The 21,121-nt window shown below is 35.4% G+C and overlaps 1 protein-coding gene across 1 annotated transcript in view; it reads right to left on the reverse strand.

The window, feature by feature from the left end:
* LOC138155364 (sodium channel protein type 9 subunit alpha-like) overlaps positions 1-21,121 on the reverse strand; it is a 117,907-nt gene that overhangs the window by 55,379 nt on the left and 41,407 nt on the right. The window contains exons 10-15 of the mRNA XM_069080574.1: positions 18,096-18,302; positions 17,509-17,778; positions 10,281-10,410; positions 9,401-9,633; positions 1,696-1,893; positions 436-792 (exon numbers count right to left, since the gene is read on the reverse strand). Coding sequence (XP_068936675.1) covers positions 436-792; positions 1,696-1,893; positions 9,401-9,633; positions 10,281-10,410; positions 17,509-17,778; positions 18,096-18,302 — 1,395 coding nt within the window. The remainder of the gene's footprint in view (positions 1-435; positions 793-1,695; positions 1,894-9,400; positions 9,634-10,280; positions 10,411-17,508; positions 17,779-18,095; positions 18,303-21,121) is intronic.

The following is a 21,121-nucleotide window of genomic DNA, read 5'->3' on the forward strand; positions in this document are numbered from 1 at the left end:
TCTCTCTCTCTCTCTCTCTCTCTCTCTCTCTCTCTCTCTCTCTCTCTTTCTCTCTCTCTTTCTCTTTCACACACACATACACACACACCTCTCCAGTTCTTAGTGTTCACCTTTTCTCCAAATTATGTTGTTTTTAATTAAGAGTGTGTAGTGTGTAGCCTTCTCAATGGGACATAAAGTTTTTGAGGGCAAAAACTGTTGCTTCTTTGTCTTCATTTCCTCAGTGTCCGGAACAGGGCCTTGCTCATAGCAGGTAGTTAATGAAAGTTTATTGAATTGAGTGTGACTCCAATACTAGAACTAAAAATAATAATTATGTCTTGAAATTAAGATCATACCTATGGGTTCATCTAAATCTCATTAACTATTTTATTATAATTCATTCAGATAATAACTGTATTTTGAATGAGTATTTTGAGTCTGCTGAGTACTTACTATTAGGTTTCCAATGACAATAATCCCCATGTGAAAGATAAGGCACATTGATTGCCCTGACACCTCCATACAGTCCCACATGGTCTCTATCCATTCTCCAAACAGTACCCGGAGCACAAGAAAAATGGAGGAGGTTATGTGATACATATTCCAACGTGTAAGTGAACAGGAAAGATTAATCTTGCAGGCAAGATTTTTGTAGTTGGGACCGAAGAACTGCAGGCCAACCACTGCAAAAATAAGAATGGTGATGACCAATACCAATGTCAAGCTTCTAAGAGCCTTCACAGAGTACCCAAGGATCTTGATCATCATTTTCATCATTGGCCAGTATTTTGTCAACTTGAAAACACGAAGCTAAAAATAAAGAGGAAGAAACCATATTTTCATGCTAGTTATAATTACAATTTAATAGTTAAGAGACACTGGTCCTCAAAATAGCTATTTATGAGAATGCTAAAACTTAGGTAAAACCAAGATCTCAGTCTAGTGAATACAGCCCACCTAAAATTAGCTTTTATTATGCTGGTCATTAAAAAAAGCCCCCAAATCTCCATCTTCTTTTTGATTGCTATTTGTTCAAAGATAACTTTTATTTCTCTTAGTGCTTTGCACGATCTGATTTAAACTGAAATTGTTATCATATCAATTATGAGAACTAAAACAAGCAGAGAAGCAAGATCACAGGGGAATTAATGTTTATCAAATATAAGTTTGGGAACTGAAGCTTATTAAAGGTGCCCAGAAATAGGAGGCTATATAGCCCTTAATCTTATATGCTTTCTTAATATCCTTTTTGAGGATTTGAAAGATATTGTCTGATCATTGTGAATATTCCCTTCAACTTGCATATCCCAAATCATTCATAACTTCTTATCTTGTATGAATTTAGTTTATATCTTCTCCTTAATCTTCAAGGATCCAGAGTCATAGTTTTTGGCATCTTCAGGGACTCACCTTGTCTACTAGTTATGACTCATATAATTGCTTATTTTAATTTCAACATACCCATTATCACCAGATGGTTTATTTCATTCTGGATCTTTGGTTCACTTTGAGCATTGTCTTTTGGAAGTAAAGTGGGACTACCCTGCTCCCATGTCTATTTTCCATTTTCCCCTGATTCCTGAAACTATCTGTATCCTATTTCCTCTTCACATGCCCATGACCTATGCTTGCCCATAATAATCCTTGAAGTGACAACCAGTTTCTCAGTTTTTTTGCATATTTATAATAGAAAACTGTTTCAGGTATACTTACCCCTCTGAGTAAGATGAGAAATTGTAAAAGGGAACTATGTACTCCATCTGGTATCCAAAAGGAATAAATCACAAGTTCCCCTAAAGCAAGGGCCACAATAAAACTATCAAATATGTTCCACTTTTCTTGAAAATAATTATATGGATGCAATGCAATAATTTTCAAAATCATTTCCAATACATAAATTCCAGCAAATACCTAAGTGAAGGGGAAATATTTTAGAATAAAAGACCTGCAATTATATTTTGTTGTTGTTAAGTCATTTCAGTCATGTCCAACTCTTTGTGACACCATTTGGGGTTTTCTTGACAAAGATAGTGGAGTGGTATACCATTTCCTTCTCCAGCTCATTTGGCAAATGAGGAAACTGAAGCAAACAGGATTAAGTGACTTGCTGAGGGTCACACAGCTAGTAAGTATCTGAGGTTAGATTTGAACTCAATTTTTCTTCACTTCAGTCTGTCACTATATTCACTGTGCCACTAAGTGCAATTACATATACATACATACATATCAAGAATTTAAAAGCATTTGAACTGTATCTTTTTAGATGTTTCAAGTCACTTAGCCCTGTTTGCCTCATTTCCTTATCTGTAAAATGAGTTGGAGAATGGAATGGCAAAACATTCCAGAGTCTTTACTAAGAAAACCCCAATAGGGTCATGAAGTGTTGGATGCAACTGAAAATGATTAAACAACAATAAAAATAATGGAAGGGAAGTTTGGAAGTATACCCATTACTTACTAAGAATGAGTCAAAAGAACTTGGTTTAAGTTTTAATTTTTTATATACAGTGTAACCCCAGATGAATCATGATCTATCTGACCTCTATTTTCTCTTCTATAAAATGAGGAATAATACTCCAGGTCCAACTTGCTTCATAGGGACCTTACATGGATCAAATCAGATGGCATATGTGAAAGCAAGCTAAAAAGTGTAAAGTGGTTCAAAAATGTGATTATTATCATCAATGATCTCATGTTGGATGATAGGTTTTGAAGTACATTGATAAAAGTCTGACTGAGAATAAAAGAGGAACTATAGGAATGAGTGATGGCATTTTAAGATATTTGTCTCTCCTACTTTGAATATTCCTAGATCTACAAACTTCCTAATGATTAATAGGAAGAGAAAATTGAGTGAATGGCATTTGAGGTAAGGCTACTGAAGCTCTGACACAAAATACATGATTAATTCAAAATTTTCATATCAAGTTGCCAAAAATAGAAGCTCAGGAGTCAAGATGAGTGAGTAACGGGAACTTTTTAGCTGAACTCTCCCAATATTCCTCTCTAAACAACTTTAAAATAGCCCATCAAATAACCAACAAAAGGTTGGATTAAGACATTTTCCCAGGCCATAACAATTTAGGAGGTCAGAAGGAGAGGTATGTGGCATTGAGGTAGGTGTAGGCCAGGAGCACAGTAAGGCAGTAATCCCAATTGAAGGCCTTGGAGGTAGCAGCTATGGCAGCAACAGCAGCACCAAGAGCTATGACCACCCACAGAGAGTAACAGACCTTGAACACCTGAGCAGAAAGAGATTTCAGGGGACCCCTGTCCTAGAACTAGGTGTAGGTCTCAACACTACTTAGAAATTCCATTGCCCAATACTCCCATTCTAGGTTGTAGTTCCAGAGTGGAGAGGAGCACTTGGATCATAAGGCAGCAAGGGCCATAGTTCTGGGTCACAGTTCCAGTGAGGAGATGTGTTCTGATAGTAGAGACCAAGTGTCCTAAGGACTGGAATATAGAGCAGGAGAGTACTGACCACATCTCTCCTGCGATCATACCACCTTGGAAGCACAAAAAGTGTGTAGGTCCCCAGAACAGGTTATGAAAACAACAGGTCAAAAAACCTGAAGCTTTGGAAAGAGACCCCTACACCCTCCAACCAGGTGAGCAGAGTTCAACTCTAAGATAAAGTTAAAAGTCAAAAAGTAGACTGCAAAAAGGAGCACACAACCAAAAATAACCTCATCGCAAAAAGCTACTATGATGACAGGGAAGCTTAAGACACAGACTCAGGAGATGGCAATGGCAAGAAAACATCTCCAAAACCTCCAATTTTAAAAATGGAGACTGGAAATAAATCCAACAGGAATTCCTAGATTAGATAAAGAAAGATACAAAGAACAAAAATTATTTTAAAAATCAAATAAGATTGGTAGAAAAAAATGGGAAAAGAAAGGAGAGTAATGCAAGAAAATTGTGAAAAGAGAATTGTGAAAACAGTTTGGTAAAGGAAATATATAAATGCTAAAGAAAATAACTCCTTAAAAACAAAATTGGCAAAATGGTAAAAGAGATACAGAACCTCATTGGAGTAAATAGTTCCTTACAATTGGGCAAGGGGAGGCTAATAACTTCACAAGGCTTCTGGAAACAATAAGACAAAACCAAAATAATGAAAAAATAAAAAGTTAAAAATACCTCATAGGAAAAATAACCAATCTGGAAAATAGATTAAGTAGAGATAATTTAAGAATTATTGTACTGCCTGAAACCCATGATCCGAAAAAGAGCCTAGACATCATATTTTGAGAAATTATAAAGGAAAACTGTACAGATATTTTAGAACCTGAGAACAAAATTAAAATCAAAAGAATCCATTGATCACCTCCTGAAAAAAGATGCCAAAATGAAAACTTCTGGAAATATTATAGCCAAATTCCAGAGTGACTAGGTCATGGAGAAAATACTGAAAGCAAATCAAATATATTTGAAGCCACAGTTAGGATTAGTCAAGATTTATCAGCTATCAAGAGCAGAGGGCTTAGAAAATATATTCTGAAAGACAAATGAACTAGGATTATAACCAAGAATAAACTATCCAGCAAAACTGAGTAATATCCTACTTTCCTACACAGTAAAAAAATGGATAATTAATGAAATAGAGCATTTCAAGTCATTAGCTTCCCTTTCCTCCAATCTAATTCTGAAGGAATGATTCTCTTCAGTGAGCTTTTGAGATTCTTTTTCCATCTGGCAAATTGGGCTTTTTAAGACGTTCTGGTCCTCATTGGCTTTTTGAGCCTCTTTTGCCATTTGAGTTAGTCTATTTTTTAAGGTGTTATTTTCTTCAGTTAGGTTGTTGATTCTCACTTTATAATTTTCTTGCATTGTTCTCATTTTTCTTCTCAATTTTTCCTCCACTTCTCTTATTTGGTTTTCAAAATCCTTTTTAAGCTCCTTTATGACCTATAACCAGCTCATATTTTTCTTGGAAGCTTTTGGTGCAGGAGGTCTGGCTTTGTTGTCTTCCTCCTGTTCCATGCTTTGATCCTTTTTGTCCTCATAATAGGAGTCTAATGTCAGATTGTTTTGTTTGCTTTGCTTCATTTGCTTGCTCATGTTGCCACTCAATTACTTGACTTTTGAGATTTTTGCCACAGTAGAACTCTGCTACCAGAAAGGGGAAATTTATCCCAATAGCTGGGGTTTTCTCAGCTGCTGGATCTATTAGTCTGGTGCCCTCTATGAAGACTCAACGCATTTGGAAAACTGGTCACACACCCCAGGATCTCCACCCTGGACAGCGATCCAGATCCAAGCAGGTTAGAGCAAGAGCGATTACCCCTCAGACTGGTCACTTGGTCCTCCTACATTCTGCAGGCCAGGAGTCTGAAGCAGCAGGACCAGGGATCCTCAGCTGCTTCTCTGTCTGGGGACAAAGTCTGGATTGCACTCCTGAACTCCCTGTTCTTGCAAAGTCTACACTGACCTCTCACTTTGTCTTTGGCATGTATGGGTTGATAATTCTGGAAACCATGACAGCTACTGGTGATCTAAAGTCACTCCAGCCTGCAGCTGGTCGGGCTGTCTTGAGGCTAAAACCTCTGGCTCAAGTGGTGATGGGCTCAGGTCCCAGAGCTGTGTGCTGGCCCCTTCCTGACTGCCTGCTGGGCTGGCTTCAGCAGGAGGTTAGCTTCACTCTGTCATGTTGTGAGTTCTGTACCTCCAAAGTTTGTCTAGCATCATTTTTTACATGAATTGGAGGAGGTGGAAGATAGAGCCATGCAGAAGTCCTATTTTTATTCCACCATCTTGACTCTGCCCATCCAAAAGTGTATTATTCTAATGATAAGTTGCTGTAATGTTTTTGCTAATATTTTATTTAAAATTTTTGCATCTATATTCATTAGGGAAATTGATCTATAATTTTCTTTCTCTGTTTTGGCTCTTCCTGTTTTAGGTATAAGTACCATATAAGCATCATAAAAAGAATTAGGTAGGACTCCACCAATTTTCACAAATAGTCTATATAGTACTGGAATTAATTGTTCTTTATATGTTTGACAAAATTCACTTGTAAATTCATCTGATCCTGGAGATTTTTTCCTAGGGAGTTCACTGATGATTTGTTTAATTTTCTTTTCTGAGATGGGATTATTTAAGTATTTTACTTCCTCTCTTGTTAATCTGGGCAATTTATATTTTTGTAAATATTCATCCATTTCACTAAGATTGTCAAATTTTTGGGCATACAATTGGGCAAAAATAATTCCTAATTTTGTTTTAATTCCCTCTTCTTTGGAGGTGCATTCACCCTTTTTATCTTTGATACTAATAATTTAGTTTTCTTCTTTTTTTAAATCAAATATACTACAAGTTTATCAATTTTATTTGTTTTTCATTAAAACCAGTTCTTAGTTTTATTTATTAGTTCAATCATTTTCTTAATTCCAGGTTTATTAATCTCTCCTTTGTATTTCTAATTTGGTATTTAATTGGCTTGTTCAAATTCTTTTCTAAACCAACATTATTTAAGTATTCTATTTTCTCTCCTGTCCTTCTGGGCAATTTATGTTTTTACAAATATTCATCCATTGTATTTAAATTATCAGTTTTATTGACATTTAATAGGGCAAAATTGCTCTTAATAATTGCTTTAATTTCATTTTCATTGGTGGTGCATTCACCCTTTTCAATTTGGATACTGGTTTAGAAAAGAATTTAAACAAGCCATAAATGAGCTCCCTAAAGAAAAAAATCTCCAGGTCTAGATATATTTACAAGTAAAATGCAACAGATGTTTGGGTTAGCAATGTGGCACAGTGAATAGATTGTTGGACCTGAAGTAAAAAAGACTCATCTTCCTGAGTGCAAATCCAACTTCAGACACATAGTAACTGTGTGACCTTGAGCAAATCACTTAACTCATTTGCTTCAGTTTCCTTATCTGTAAAATGAACTGGAGTAGGAAATGACAAACCACTATAGTATGTTTGCCAAGAAAACCCAAATGCAGTCAAAAAGAATTGGACACAATAAGAAATTACAACAAAACTAGAAAAAAAATTAGGAAGGGAATGAGTCCTACCAAATGTCTTATATGATATAAATATGGTTTTGACGCCTAAATTGGGGAGAGCAAAAATGGAAAAAAAATTGTAAATATTCATCCATTTCACTAAGATTGTCAAATTTTTGGTCACACAATTGGGCAAAATAATTTATCCACATCTGGAGAAAGAATTGTGGAATCTGAATGCAGCACGAAGCAGACTATTGTCTTTTTTGTTTTGTTTTTTCTTTCTTATAATTTCTCCCATTCATTATACTTCTATACAATATCACTAATGTGAAAAAATGTTTAATAGGAATGCATATGTAAAACCATTATCAGATTGCAAGCTATATTGTAGAGGGAGGGGAAAAATTTTAAAACTTATGGAAGTAAATATTGAAAACTAAAAACAAATTAAATTAAAAAATTAAACATGAGGAACTTAATAAGGTTAAATTGTCTATATTACTATATTACTAAATGAGAAGATGATACATGCAACCCCTAAGAACTTTATCATAGGGGTGTTAGAAGAATTCTACTTTGGGGGTGTGGGTATGAGTTGATTATGTTAGACAATTATAAAAGAAAAATGGAAGGTTGAGAAAGAAGGGTGAACTGGGAGAAGGGGGATGCCCAATGAAAAAATAGGAAAATCATTTCACATAAAAGAGGCATGCAAAGAAGAGTCTTGACAATGGAGGGGATAGTACGGAGTAGAATGAAAAATTCTTGAATCTCACTAGCTGGTAATGGTTCAAGGAGGGAAGAATATATTATATACACATTCAGTTGGGCATAGCAATTCATATTACTCAAGAAGGTGATATGGGAGAGTAAGGGAAAATAGGGAAGAGGTTAGAAGAAAGATTGGTAAGAAGGGCAGATTAAGGGATTCTGTGTTCAGAAGCAAAACAGACTTTTGAGGAGAGAAAGGGTGAAAAAAGGAGAGAGAAGGAAAACAGAAGAAAATTGGATAGAAGGCAAATGCACAGTTAATGATAAGTATGCGTGCAAATGGGATGAACTCACCCATAAAATGGATTAGACATAAGAATCCAACAATATGTTTTTCACAAGAAACACTTGAAACAGAATAACAGTTAAAATAAGGAGCTGGAGCAGAATTTGTTTTGCTTTGGGGTAATTAAAAAAGGCTGGGGTAGTAAAAATGGTCTCAGACAAAGCAAAAATAGTATCAATTAAAAAGATAAACGTGGGAACTGCATTTTTCTAAAAGGCACTATAGACAATAAAGTAATTTCAGTATTAAACATATGTGAACCAAATGGCATAGGATCCAAGTTTTTAAAGGATAAGTTAAATAAATTCCAGGAGGAAATAGCAAAAATATTATAGTGGGAAACCTGAATTTTCCCCTCTCAGTGCTACATAAATTTAACCATAAAACAAATAAGAAAGAAGTTAGGGAGATAAATTGAATTTTTGAAAAGTTATCTATGATAGATGTCTGGAGAAAATTGAAAAAGAATAGAAAACAATATACTTATTTTCCTCAGGTATGAAAGGCACCTTTACAAAAACTGACCATATATTGCTACAAAAACCTCAAAATAAATGCAGAAAAGCAAAAATATTAAGTGTACATTTTTGGGATCATAATGAAATAAAATTCACCTTTAATAAATTGCCTTACAAGCATAGATCCAAGCAATTGGAAACCAAATAATTTAATAATAATGAGGGAGTAAAACAACACAGCATGGAAACAATGACTAATTTCATGAAAAATAATTATAACAATGAGACAACATACCAAAATTTGTAGGATGTGACCAAAACAGTACTTAGAGAAAATTTATATCTCTAACTCTTTACATCAATATAAGAAAAGAGCAGATTGATGAATTGGGTATGTAACAGAAAAAAAAAAAAACTAGACAAAGAAAAAATAAATTTCCCAGTTAAATCCCAAAATAGATTTAAATGTAAATTTATTTTTAATTTAAAGTTAAAAAATAAATAAAAATTTTAAATTTAAAGAAAATTTCAAAATAGATTAATAAATAGGAAGTAAAAATAGACTAATAAATAAAACTAGGAATTACTTTTATGGAAAAAACCAATAAAATAGCTAAACCATTGGTCAATTTAATTTTTAAAAAAAATCCCAACCTGGATCTTTCCAAATTATGTTTTTCTATTTGGTCACAAGGTAATTTTCATAGTTCTATGCACTCTATCAAATCATATCCATTTTAAAAACAATTTATAAAAATTAAAACCAAGTGAAATGTAAAGAAATTAAATGATGCTCTCCCAAGTGATTTTTGGCACTGATTTCATTCATTTTCATACAGACTATCATGGATTGTGTGTCCCTGTGAAGGGCTATGTTTATTTGATACTACAGATAAGATACAAATGTTACTAAACTTTAAGTAACAAACTCACCTTGTGTCCCACAGAGAGGACATAAAAGAATTCCTTAGTCATTGGGTAGTGATCCATGGCCATAAACAATAGGTTCATAATGACACAAATAGCAATAGCCAAGTCAAAAAATGGATCCATGACAATGGAATGGATAAAATCTTTGCATTTTAGCCAGAAAGGACAGCAATTCCAGATCAGAAACTTTTTAGCAAATCTCTTCCACCAACTTCTTGGCCTGCACTTGTCAAGTTCTGGGAATATATAATAAGAAAAATATAAAGAAACTCATTTGTTTTATTTCTTTATAATTCCTGTTAGTAAAACTTCTACCTCTTAGTTTTTTCTAAGATAACTTTAAATCAGTCCTGGAGGTTTAAATTTGGTAAATGGAATGGGAAACTACAGATAAAAATACAATATATTTCACACATTTTCCATAGAGCACAAGAATATACACATATTTCCATGCTAGGGAGACTAAGCATTGAGGAAGGTAAGTGTGAATAGTAAACTGAAAGCAAGTGATAAAGAAAATAAATACCTGAAATGTGGTGGTAGATATGATAATTAATTACTTCTCTAAAAAGAAAATTTTGTTTGTTTTGAATCTCTTGAGATATTATTCTCCCTTGTAGCTTATATGTGAACATTTCATAAAAAAGGACTTGGGGAAGTTTCCTCATCCTGTCCTTGATGTAAGTACCCCAAATTATTCTGTAATACTTAAAACATATGCAAAGTGGATGGTTCCATGCCTTTCTTTGGTAATACTTTGAAAAGATGGCACTGTCATGAAACATTGTATTTTCCTCAAACCATCCTAAGTCTCTCATTCTATTTTTAAAAAGTCAGGTCATAATTTACTTGGAATTTGGGGGGGGGTGATGATATAATATACCTTTCATGCTATTTAATATGTTGATTCTGCTCATTGTTCTTTCTCCAACACTGGGATCTTCCAGCATATCCATAGAAGCCTGACAAGTATTTACTTGTCTTTCCTTCTCGTCAACTTGCATAGTGCTTCCCTATAAAGAAATTTGAATATGAAGCCTTTATACTGCCCTTTTCTCAATAAATAAAAAGCACATTATGATTGTTTTTGGTCATGTCTAGACAGATCAGCTAGACATCCCAGAAACCAACATAGAGTGGAATCATAAAATCAGTTTGGAGTATCTACAGTTGATTCTCATCTCTTTTTCAAATCTTCCAACTTTCCCTATCAATATTAATTCATTTTGTACTACCTACAAACATATCTAAGTTCCCTCCATGCTTCAAAATCTGTTACTATCATTTATTGGCCCTATCATTCTGTATCTCTACTCTCTTCCTTCAGTCAACCTCCATGAAAGAGCAATCTATAGTCTGTTCCACCACTACCTCTCCTGTAATTACTCTTAACCTCTTCCAATTTGTCTTTCAACCTCAAAAGTCAACTGAAAATGCTCTCTCCGAAGTTGCCCATGGTCTCTTAATTAGTAATTTTATTCCAAAATGGTCTTCCTCCGTGATCCCTCTGCAGCATTTGGCACCACTGAGCTCCTCTTGGATATTTATTCTCTCTTCCGTAAGTTTTCATGACACTGGTTTTTCTTTCTTGGTTTTCCTCCTCCTTGTCTGACCATTTTTTCTCATTCTCCTTGGCTAGATCATTATTTGTATGGTCCCCTCTAACTGTAGGAGTATCCCTAGGCTCTATTCTGATCCATATTCTAGTTTCTCTCTTTAGTTTCTTTTTTGATGTTATTATCAGCTCTCATTGGGATCCAGGCTTTTCTTATTCAGGCATTAACCCCTGTACATCAGTCTCTGAAGGACAAGATTGATGAGATTGCCCAAATACTCTGGGAATATACCCTTGAATGTTGCATGGACCCCACAAAACTAGGAGACTTTACTTCTGTTTAAAGTATAAAAAGAATCTAATTTGGTGAATTCAAGCCCCAAAGCATTAAGCTTATGCCCTTGTACCCAGCTTGCAGTTTAGGGTAAAGGTGAAAGTCAACCAGAGTGATCTAGGTAGAGATGGATTCCTCTCTCCAGATTATTGGAGGTGGATGAGTCTCATAATCAAGCCATGTTTTCAACAGGAGGAGTTGAGGACTTTTAACCTACCTCCTCATTTAAATGTTCACCCCTTCCTTAATTGTTCACAGATCAGGTTGGATTTTCATGTCCCTTTTCCAAAGGTATTTAAATTATTCAGTGCCTCCATGGTTTTGTCTTTGGTTACTGAGAGAAATCACTGACTACCAATTTAGTATCAACTACCCTAATTAATAAATTGATTATTAATTACTCAGAAATGCTATCTCTCAAGTTTTTCATTCATCTCAACTCATCTTTTCTTCCCCAATATCTTCCCCTCTTCTGAGTTTCCCTTTTATTTGTGAGATCACTTCATCATGAATACTAATTGTCAGAAGTTTAAGTCATCTTTCCATAGTATTGAATGATACCTGGGTTTAAGTCCCAAATCTGCCAGTCAGTCTGCTGCCCTGAGGTATCCATCACTCCTCACTCTTTTTTGACCAATAAACTTAGTTTTTCCCACTTCTATAACATCTCTTGTTTTGGTCTCCTCTTCACTCACAGGACTAACACACTGATTCCAGCACTCATCAGCTCTAAAGCAGGCTATTGCAGCAACCTACCTAACTGGTCTTCATATTTTAAAGTCTCACCCCACTCCAATCTATCCTCCACCTAGCTTTCAAAGTGATTTTTTCTAAAGTAGAGGTCTGATAGTCCATCTTCCTTCTTGGTGCCTTTGCACTGGCTGTCTCCCATGCCTAGATAACTTTCCTGATTTCCTTTAATTTTTTTTTTAGTTTTTGAACTTTTTTGCACTTTTTACATTTTGACTTGGATAAAGATAGTCATGAGACCAAAAAAATGCAAATAATGTCAGAAATCCCAGGCAATGGGCTTAGACTCAACTTAATAAGGCAGAGGAAAAGGATCAGATCTGAGCGAGAATTAGGTAGGTGAAAATAGACAAGTACAGGAGAAGGCAGTTTCAGGTTATTCCAGCAATGGTTTTACTATTCCTAAACATTTTCATTATACGTAAGCCATACTTGGCTAGGTGGCACAGTGACATAGTGGCTAGAGTGTTGAAGCTGGAGTCAGGATGACCTGGTTCAACTCCATCCTCAGACACTTACTAGCTCTGTGATCCTGGGCAAGTCATGTAACCCTGTTTACATGAAAAGCCTTACATTGAAAGGCTTTTGTGAAGCCTTACATGAAAGCCCTACTTTCCTCATCTGTAAAATGATCTGGAGAAGGAAATGGCAAATCATTCTAATATCTTTGCCAAGAAAAACTGGAAGAGCTAGAAATGACTGAAAATGAATAAACAAAAAACAACAACAGTGGGGAGAAAAATAAGCTCTGGGGTTAAAAGAACTTTATTCAGCCACATTGTTTTCTGATTTCTTTAGGGAATTGTCTTACTCAGCCTATAGATCTTCAGCATCTGGGTCTAAATGGATGGTCACATTTTCCTGTCAAATTTAAAATATTCAGGAAGTTCAGATTTCCTCTTGTAATGGCAATCAAAAAGTACTTGGTCCCCTATTTCAGCTACTTAAGTATTTAGCACCTTGTTTGAATTCAAATGTCTTTGAGCCTTGCCCTGATTATATCAAGTCTTTGTTAAGAAACAGAACTTGTGAACCCCACAGTGGGAGGAACTTGCTGATAAAACAGGAAGGGGCAGAACAGGGAGGAGCTAATGACCATATATAACAGGAAACTCAAGCTAGGAAAGAGCAGAATTGAGAAGGAGAACACTGTGGTGTCTGTTCTGTTTGTGTTGATTTTTGTTTGTGATATTTTGTACAGAAGTTCTGGGACCTAACTGGAAGCCCTGAAAGAGGATTTTCTTGTTGTCCATTTACAGATGTCTTGGAGGATGGATTTGGAGGTTCTGGGACTATACTGATGATTTGTGTTGAGTTCTCAGACCTTACATGTGGGTCTGTGTTGATTTCACAGGCAGATGGTTAATTAATGATAGTGCTAGCAATGTATATGAATGTTGTTCTGACTCTGTTAAGCTTTGTCTTCCCAGAAACAGAAAGTGAAGGACTGGAGGTGGACTAGACACCATGAGCTTCAATATGGAACAGGAACTGGATGAGAAACTGGACAAGGAGCTGGATGAGGAGCTTAGAGCTGCCTTCTTTTGAATCCAGGTGACAGTTAGGTAGATTCAGGCAGGAGCTGGGACCATGGAAAAAGAACCATGGAATCTGAAAGCCAGCCTCAAGTCAAGATGAAAAGACATCTTCTTGGTATTTAATGCTACCTGAGAAGATCATGATTAACTGTGACTTAGGGGTGGAGAACTTTGACCTTTGTACTTTGTGACCCTTAAGGAGACTTGCTCCTTAAGGATGATTGAGGTAAGGACTTACTGAATGGCATCTTTTAAACTTTAAAACTATGTGGCTACTTTATTGAAATCTATGTGGTCACTTTAGTGATAAGTTGTTATGTACTTTGGTTTCTGTGAATGTTTTGCTTTAATTTACTACTGAATAAATAGAGAGTTCACTATACTATGTGATCAGAACCTTAAAGCTGTTCACAGCAGAAGTCCTCTGGAAAACTGTGCATGCTTGACTTTACACTTGTCCTAGCATCCCAGCATCTTCATCATCATTGAGTATTTTTCCATAACTGAAACTTTATCTGGTAAGTGATTTAATCCAATTCAATTTGCATTTATTGCTAGGTACTGGGGAGCTACAGTAAAAAACAAAACAGTTTATGCTCAAGGAGATTAAATTTTAGTTTAGGAAAGTATTAATTGTATGGTGACCAGTGACATTGTGCAAAGAAAATCAGTCCTAGAGTCAGGAAGTACTATATTCAAATTTCATCATGAATACATACTGTATGCACAAAATGACTTTTGGCAAGTCATTTAACCCTCCAGCATCCCCAGGTAACTCTCTAAAATAACAAATGGCTTAGCAGATGACTTAATTGTGTTGGCAGAAGCAATTTCCTCATGGAGAGTTCCCTATATCAATGAAATTATAATCTTTCTAAAAATATGTGTACATCAATGTGCTCAGTGCTTATGGAGTATGTATGCAATACAAAATAGAGAAAAATGTTAATTAAGAGGGAAAGCACAGGGGCAGCCAAGTAGCACAGCGAGTAAGAGCACCAGACCCAGTGTTGGGATGACCTGGGGATTGAATCCGGGCCCAGACACTTAGCACCCACCCAGAAACACCTGGATGTGTAAACTTGAGCAAGTTACTTAACCCCAATTGCTTAGGGGCGGCCAGGTGGCACAGTGAGTAAGAGCATTGGCCCCAGTGTCGGGATCACCTGGGGATCGAATACGGGCTCCACTTAGCACCACACCCAGAAATAACTGGCCATGTAACCTTGAGCAAGTTACTTAAGCCCAATTGCTTAAAAAAAAGAGGGAAAGCACTAACATTGGGGAAGGGGGATCAGGTTAGGACTGATGTTTGAGATATCATTTGTTTGAGCCTTAAAGTAAGCCAGGAGTTCCAAAAGCAAGGTGATGAGGGAAAGCATTTTAGGTGTGTAACACTGTGCAAAGGCACAATTTGTGATCTTTCTCAGCTCACCTCCTGACTCCCTGTGTTACTTTTCTACCTCCAACCCAATAGTCTTCTCAAGATGGAATTGCCTCCATTCATTCATATGGCTCTTTTTGGAACCTCCATTTGAGTAAGTATCCATGACAGCCATGGTCACTTCTAACTTGCCTCAGCTCCTGACTCTCTGGACTGTTTTCTAACTTTTCTCCTGTCTTCTTATGTCCTCCCCATCCCTTATACCTTTGGCTTCCTTTTCTCAGTTATCTTTCTTCATTTTAATGTAAGCTCCTTGAGGCCAGGGAGGGATATTCTTTCTTTTAGCTTTTACTTACATCCACAGATTCAGTGTAATTAGTACAGTGATTGATACACAGTACTTAATACATGATTTATTTATTTTCAATTTATGTAGAAAATTATTCAAAGCTTCATGTACAATCAGAAAATAATTTCATATTCATGCCTGAGTGGTTATGAAAAAGTGTGATATAATCATAGAAAGAGCTTTATGTCATACAAAGAGCTCTCTTTTAAATCCTAGCTCTGACATTTACTAGCTACCTGTGGTACCCTGGGTAAGTCATTTAATCCTTATTGTATTTCATTTTCCTCATTGATTCAATGGAGATAATAAGCTTCCTACCTCACAGGGATGGGAAAAAATTTACCTTGTGAATCCTAAGTTCATATAAAATGTGAGCTTCTTTTGTTACTAGCACAATTATGTTAGAGGCACCAAATACAAAGATGACTAATTTTCATCTTGCCAGGTTATATATACTATTTTTAAAAGTCCAGATTTTTAAAAAGGAAAAGAATAAACAAATAAAAAAAGAGTACGGTGTAATGGTAGGCCAAAGTTTTTTTTTTCCCTTTTCTTTTTTTGGAGGGGGTAAGGCAAGGTGATTGAGGTTAAGGGACTTGCCCAAGGTCTCACAGTCAGTAAGGGTTAAGTACCAGAGGCCGGATTTGAACTCAGGTCCTCCTGACTCCAGGGCAGGTGCTCTATTCACTGTGCCACCTGGCTGCCCGCCTTTTTTTTTAATGGAAGTATGTAATCTGCTGCTCATGTACTATGTAGTCTCTGATATGATTTTGAAGGAAGAAAGATTTCTTCGAATTATAAAATGATTCAGCATCTTATCTCAAACAGATTATTCTTTGTGTCCTCAGAATTGTACCATTTCTTAATTCTCTAAGGTTTTCCTATTTAAAGACTTTCTTATCTGGAAATTTTCTTATTTTCCCAGAGGAAAGAAATCTCTTGTGGAAAATAGTATAACTTTTAAGGGAAGCCATGTAACCCAATATTCTAGAATGCTTTCAGTTAAATTGTCTTTTCTAAAGAAACCAGATCCTTAAAAACCAGGAAACATTATACTGAATGAATAAATCACATTAGGTGCTTACAAAATAATTCTTCCTCACTCCCTCCTCTTTTTTTTTACCAGAAGTGAAAGGTCATAGAGTAATTTTTACCTTAGAATAATCAGAGTATAGATTTAGAGTTGGAAAGGACTTTGGAGGTCCTGTAGTTCAACTTGTTTCATTTTTATAAAAGGAGGAAACAACCAGAAATAAGGGAAGTAACTTGAAAGACAGTATAAAGACAATAGTGACTGGCAGATTAAGGATGTGAACCCAGGTCCCTTGACTCCCAGTGTTCTTTTCATTAGTAGGCAGCTAGATGGGACTTTGGACCTGGAGTTAGGAAGACCTGAGTTTAAATGTGACCTAAGATACTTAACCAGCTATGTGATTCTGGGCCAGTCCTAGCCTCTGTTTATCTCAGTTTACTTAAGGGTAAAATGGGGATAATAATACCACCTATTTCCCAGATTTGTTGTGAGGATAAAATAAGATAGTATTTGAGAAGAATTTTGCAAACCTTAAAGAACTATGAAAAGATAATCAGCTTTTGTTGGTGTTGAATTATTTTGAAAATTAGTTTGACAATGATATGAAAGTTGGGTTGGAGAGAAGAGACACTGAAACTAATTCTAACAATGACATTATTTGCATTCTTTAAAGCATTTGTGTAGGTTAATGTTCTGCCTCTGACAATCAAATAACTGATAAAATATCAATTCATACAACAATCATAATTATATACTCAAGATGTTTCCTGTCATTTTATCACATTGCACAAATTCATATAATTTTTAAGTATATTTTCTTAAAAAATTTTAACATCTATGATTTGTTTTTTTATTTAATCTTATTTTTATTTAATCTTAATTTTATTTAATAAGTGAATTTGTCTTAGGATATTTTTCATTTTGAAAGTACACTGCAGAGCGAATCTGGACTACTTAAAATCACAATTCATTGCAAAAACATCAGATCCAAGGAGAAAGACACATATTTACCTTTTCTCCACTAAGTTACCCCTTACCTTCTGGTATACTCGTACACAAACACATACACACACACAATTACCCCACCCCATTACACAGAAAGACTATGTGATTAGGAGTAGTTCTTAGAAATTTGCTTATCTGATCAGTCACATAAGAAAGTTGTTACCTGCTGTGTAAATGTCCCCTTTTTATACATTATTCTCTGAGTATTTATAACATGATGGGAAACTTTTCTTCTGATGCAGTCTTCTGTTTCAAATTGATGCAGTTTTGCATCGATTTCCTTTTTTTCTCTAACAGACTGCTTCTCCTGGTTCTCTTTCTCTCTTTGTTCCATCTTCTCATTAGTAAGACCTGACATCTCATTGGATGTTTCAGAAGAACTTTCATCTTTGCCAGTCTTTCCCTTTTCATCTGCTCCAACAGCTGTCATTGCCTGTTAGGCCAGAGTTTAAATATGGCTTTAGTAGCAACACCAAAAAAATTTCCTCAAAAAGAAAATCAGTAAGGCAGGATGTTGTAAGTCAGTTCAATATAGACTTAATTTGGAGCTCAAACACTGGCCAAATATGCAAAGAAAATTATGATGCTTTTCCCTTGCTACAACTAGGAATGACCATGAATTAAGTATTGCCCTTATCCCCAACACTGGTAAAGTTTTAGAGTTCCTTTATAAGTTACTTCTTATAAGTTACTTTATAAGCTACATAGATACTTTGTTTCTATGAAGTCTGAAAGTCACAAAGATAATACCTCAGTAGTTTCTTGCTCTCTCTTGCATAGGTATAGCGAGACTTGATAGTTCACCCATTTTCGTTTTGCTGCTCTAATGGTTGCCCGATTCTGTTCTTCATAACCCATGGCAACTACAGCCAGTTTTAAGGTTGCCAGATAAAAGGAGCAAAAGAAAATTACAATCACAAAAAATATCATGGAGGTCTTCCCAGTGGCTCGTAAGGTCTAAACCAGGATGCAGGGGAAAACAGAGAAAAAACATTTTTGGTTTTTTTATGTTTTAAGACAAAAAGTTGTTATGAAAGTTATCATTATGCAATTATGTGCTCAATGGATAGAGCACTGGCATTGGAGTCAGGAAATCCTGAGTTCAAACGTAGCCTCAGATACTTACTAGTTGTATGACAGTGAGCAAGTCATTTAACCTCGGTGCTTAAGTTACTCCATATGTTAAAAAAAATAGAGATAATAATAATAATAATAATAATAGCTACTTCCCAGGGTTATTGTGAGTGAAGATTAAATGAAATCATATCTGTAAAATGTTTTGCAAATCTAAAGTGCTATATAAAGGCTAGCTATTGCTATTACTGTTATTCTTTCATAATTTATTTCCTGGATAGGAATTTACTAGAGAAAGCATAGAGTTTAATAAAATCTCACATTATATCTCCTTTGAAAATTGGAGCTATACGTTAGAGAAATATCATACATATCAGTGTATTTGGAGTTAGAGCACCTGAGGTCAAACCTGTGTCTTCTTAGGCAGCCCACCTCTAAGCATTAGTTTCCCTATTTGTAAAATGAGAAAACTGTATAATACCTAAGGACCTTTCTAGCTCAAGATCTATAAACCTGTGATCAAAAGTTAAAGCTATCAGTACTAACACACACAGACACCATATAAACACACAAACACACTTTTTGGAAACTATTAAATATAGTTCCAGTGGTTCTTAGCCTCTGGGTTTTCCAAATTAGGGGAAAGGCAACATTAAAACACAGATATTGCATTTTACAAATTATCTTCCCCTCCACCCCCAGATTTGATGGTTTCCTATAGAGATAGTAAATGCTAGCACTTTTTTATTTAGAAAAAAATCAGTTACTTCACAGGAAGATGCACTTTGAAGAATTCGGGTAAAATCGACTTAGTTTTCAGATAGTGTGATTTATGTCCTTTTTCCTAAGTACCTTATTTTAGGAATCTGACAACAGGGTAGAAAAATGGGGGAAGACACAAAGTGAAGCTATAAATACTTTGAAGAAAGGGGAAAGAGAAGAACCATTTTAGCTTCATTACTATTTGTTCTATAAAATAATTTTATAGCTTTTGCTGTCCTTGTTAGAAAGTTTTCTTATATCCATTTCCTGCTACTAAAAAAAATCTCACTGATTCCCTTCTCCCATCAATTTACATCAGAAAAACCACTCCAAACACAATTAGGTCACTTGCTTTTAAGTCTCATGGCTGAAAAACCAAATCATGTACACTAAACTACTATAGGCTGTATTTAGATAAAGGAAAAAAAGGGCAATCCTTTAGATTGCAAAATGAGTATTAACTCCCTTTCATTCATAAGATCTTAATTATCTGCAAAAATTAAATAATATATATATCAAAATATTTATGTAGTGAATTATGTATAGAATAATATACAACCACTTTGAATTTAAAATATATTTTTGGAGCATGTCTTTCCTTTACTTATCCTCCACCCCTCAGTCTTCCCCACAGTTATCAACTTTAATTAAATAAGATTACATAAGCAAACATATTGGAAAGACCAACCATTGTCCCAAATTGGGACTTTCATTTGTTTTAGACACAAAAAGGATTTTAAATATAAGAATGTGTTAATATATAACTAAATGTCAAAAAATTCAAATTTTTATTGGAATGATTTCTAATATCCCTTTTACTTTTTAATGTATTTTGTATTTTCTTTAAGATGCCAGATAGTAGCCATGAGTAAATGATTTTACAAGGCTGGACTATTTTGACCATATCATAGACTTTTTCAGGTGATTGAGATGCTATAAAATATATGAAAATTATAAGCCAGACATTGAAGTATATATTTTGGCCATCTAGTGGCGTTGCCCTCAGGGTACCAGCCTTGTGGCTGGCTACATTAGGAGGTATTCAATGCTAGTGTTTGGGCAGAGACTTCTTTTTTGTAGTCCTGAAATCTCTCCTGCCCTGATCTCCTATCTAACCTTAGGGAAACTTCTTATGCTGAATTAATCAAACTCATTCATAAGACAATTTATTTTTAACAACTGTGTGGTTTATCAAAATATAGTAAGGTAACTGCAGAGAGGCTTTTAACTAGCAAAATTACAAAGAAACTACTTTTTCCATTTGACTCCATTCTTATTCTCCCACTGGTCAGCATCATTACCCATGAGGAGAAAAATCAAGGGAAGCAGTTGAGTGATCAGAACTTACCAAGATTGTCCTAACAAGCAAATGCTCAAAGAAAACAGGGGCAAAATGGCCAGTGGAACTAAGTCTCTTTAGTCTCACCATGCTGGGGAAATTTCATCATGTTTTCCAGTCTAATCTTATCTTGATCTGGGGTCTGGTTCCTACAATAAGGTCTAGTTCCAGCTGGCTTGTTGCACCATAGTTCTACATGATCTATCCTAAACTGTGCCAGGCTCCAGCTGCAGTGGGCAAACATGCTATCCTCCCCAGCAGAATGGAGTTAATGGAGTGCAAGACTAGTTGTCTTTTTACTGGGAAACCCTGGGGAAAACAACCCAAGTGGCCAGGCCAAGTTGACAACTATAAGCAAAATCTCACCCAACTATCTCTCCCTAGGCCTTCATCCCTGTCTTAAACTAATAGAGTGTTGAAGAAAAGAGGTGTTGAAGCAGAGGTGAGTTGGTGGTGAACTTTACAAACCCTATTACACTTACTAGGAAAATGACTGTGAGCAAGGTCACCAAAACTTTTTAGCCTTAGTTTCTTCATTTGCAAAATGGAGATAGCAATGTGGTATGATCTAACTCATAGAGTTGTGAGGAAAATTCTTTGT

The sequence above is a fragment of the Petaurus breviceps genome, unplaced genomic scaffold (genome assembly GCF_028583685.1).
Source record: "Petaurus breviceps papuanus isolate PSGF00001 unplaced genomic scaffold, PetGlider_PUasm1.0 91133, whole genome shotgun sequence".
Lineage (NCBI taxonomy): Eukaryota > Metazoa > Chordata > Mammalia > Diprotodontia > Petauridae > Petaurus > Petaurus breviceps.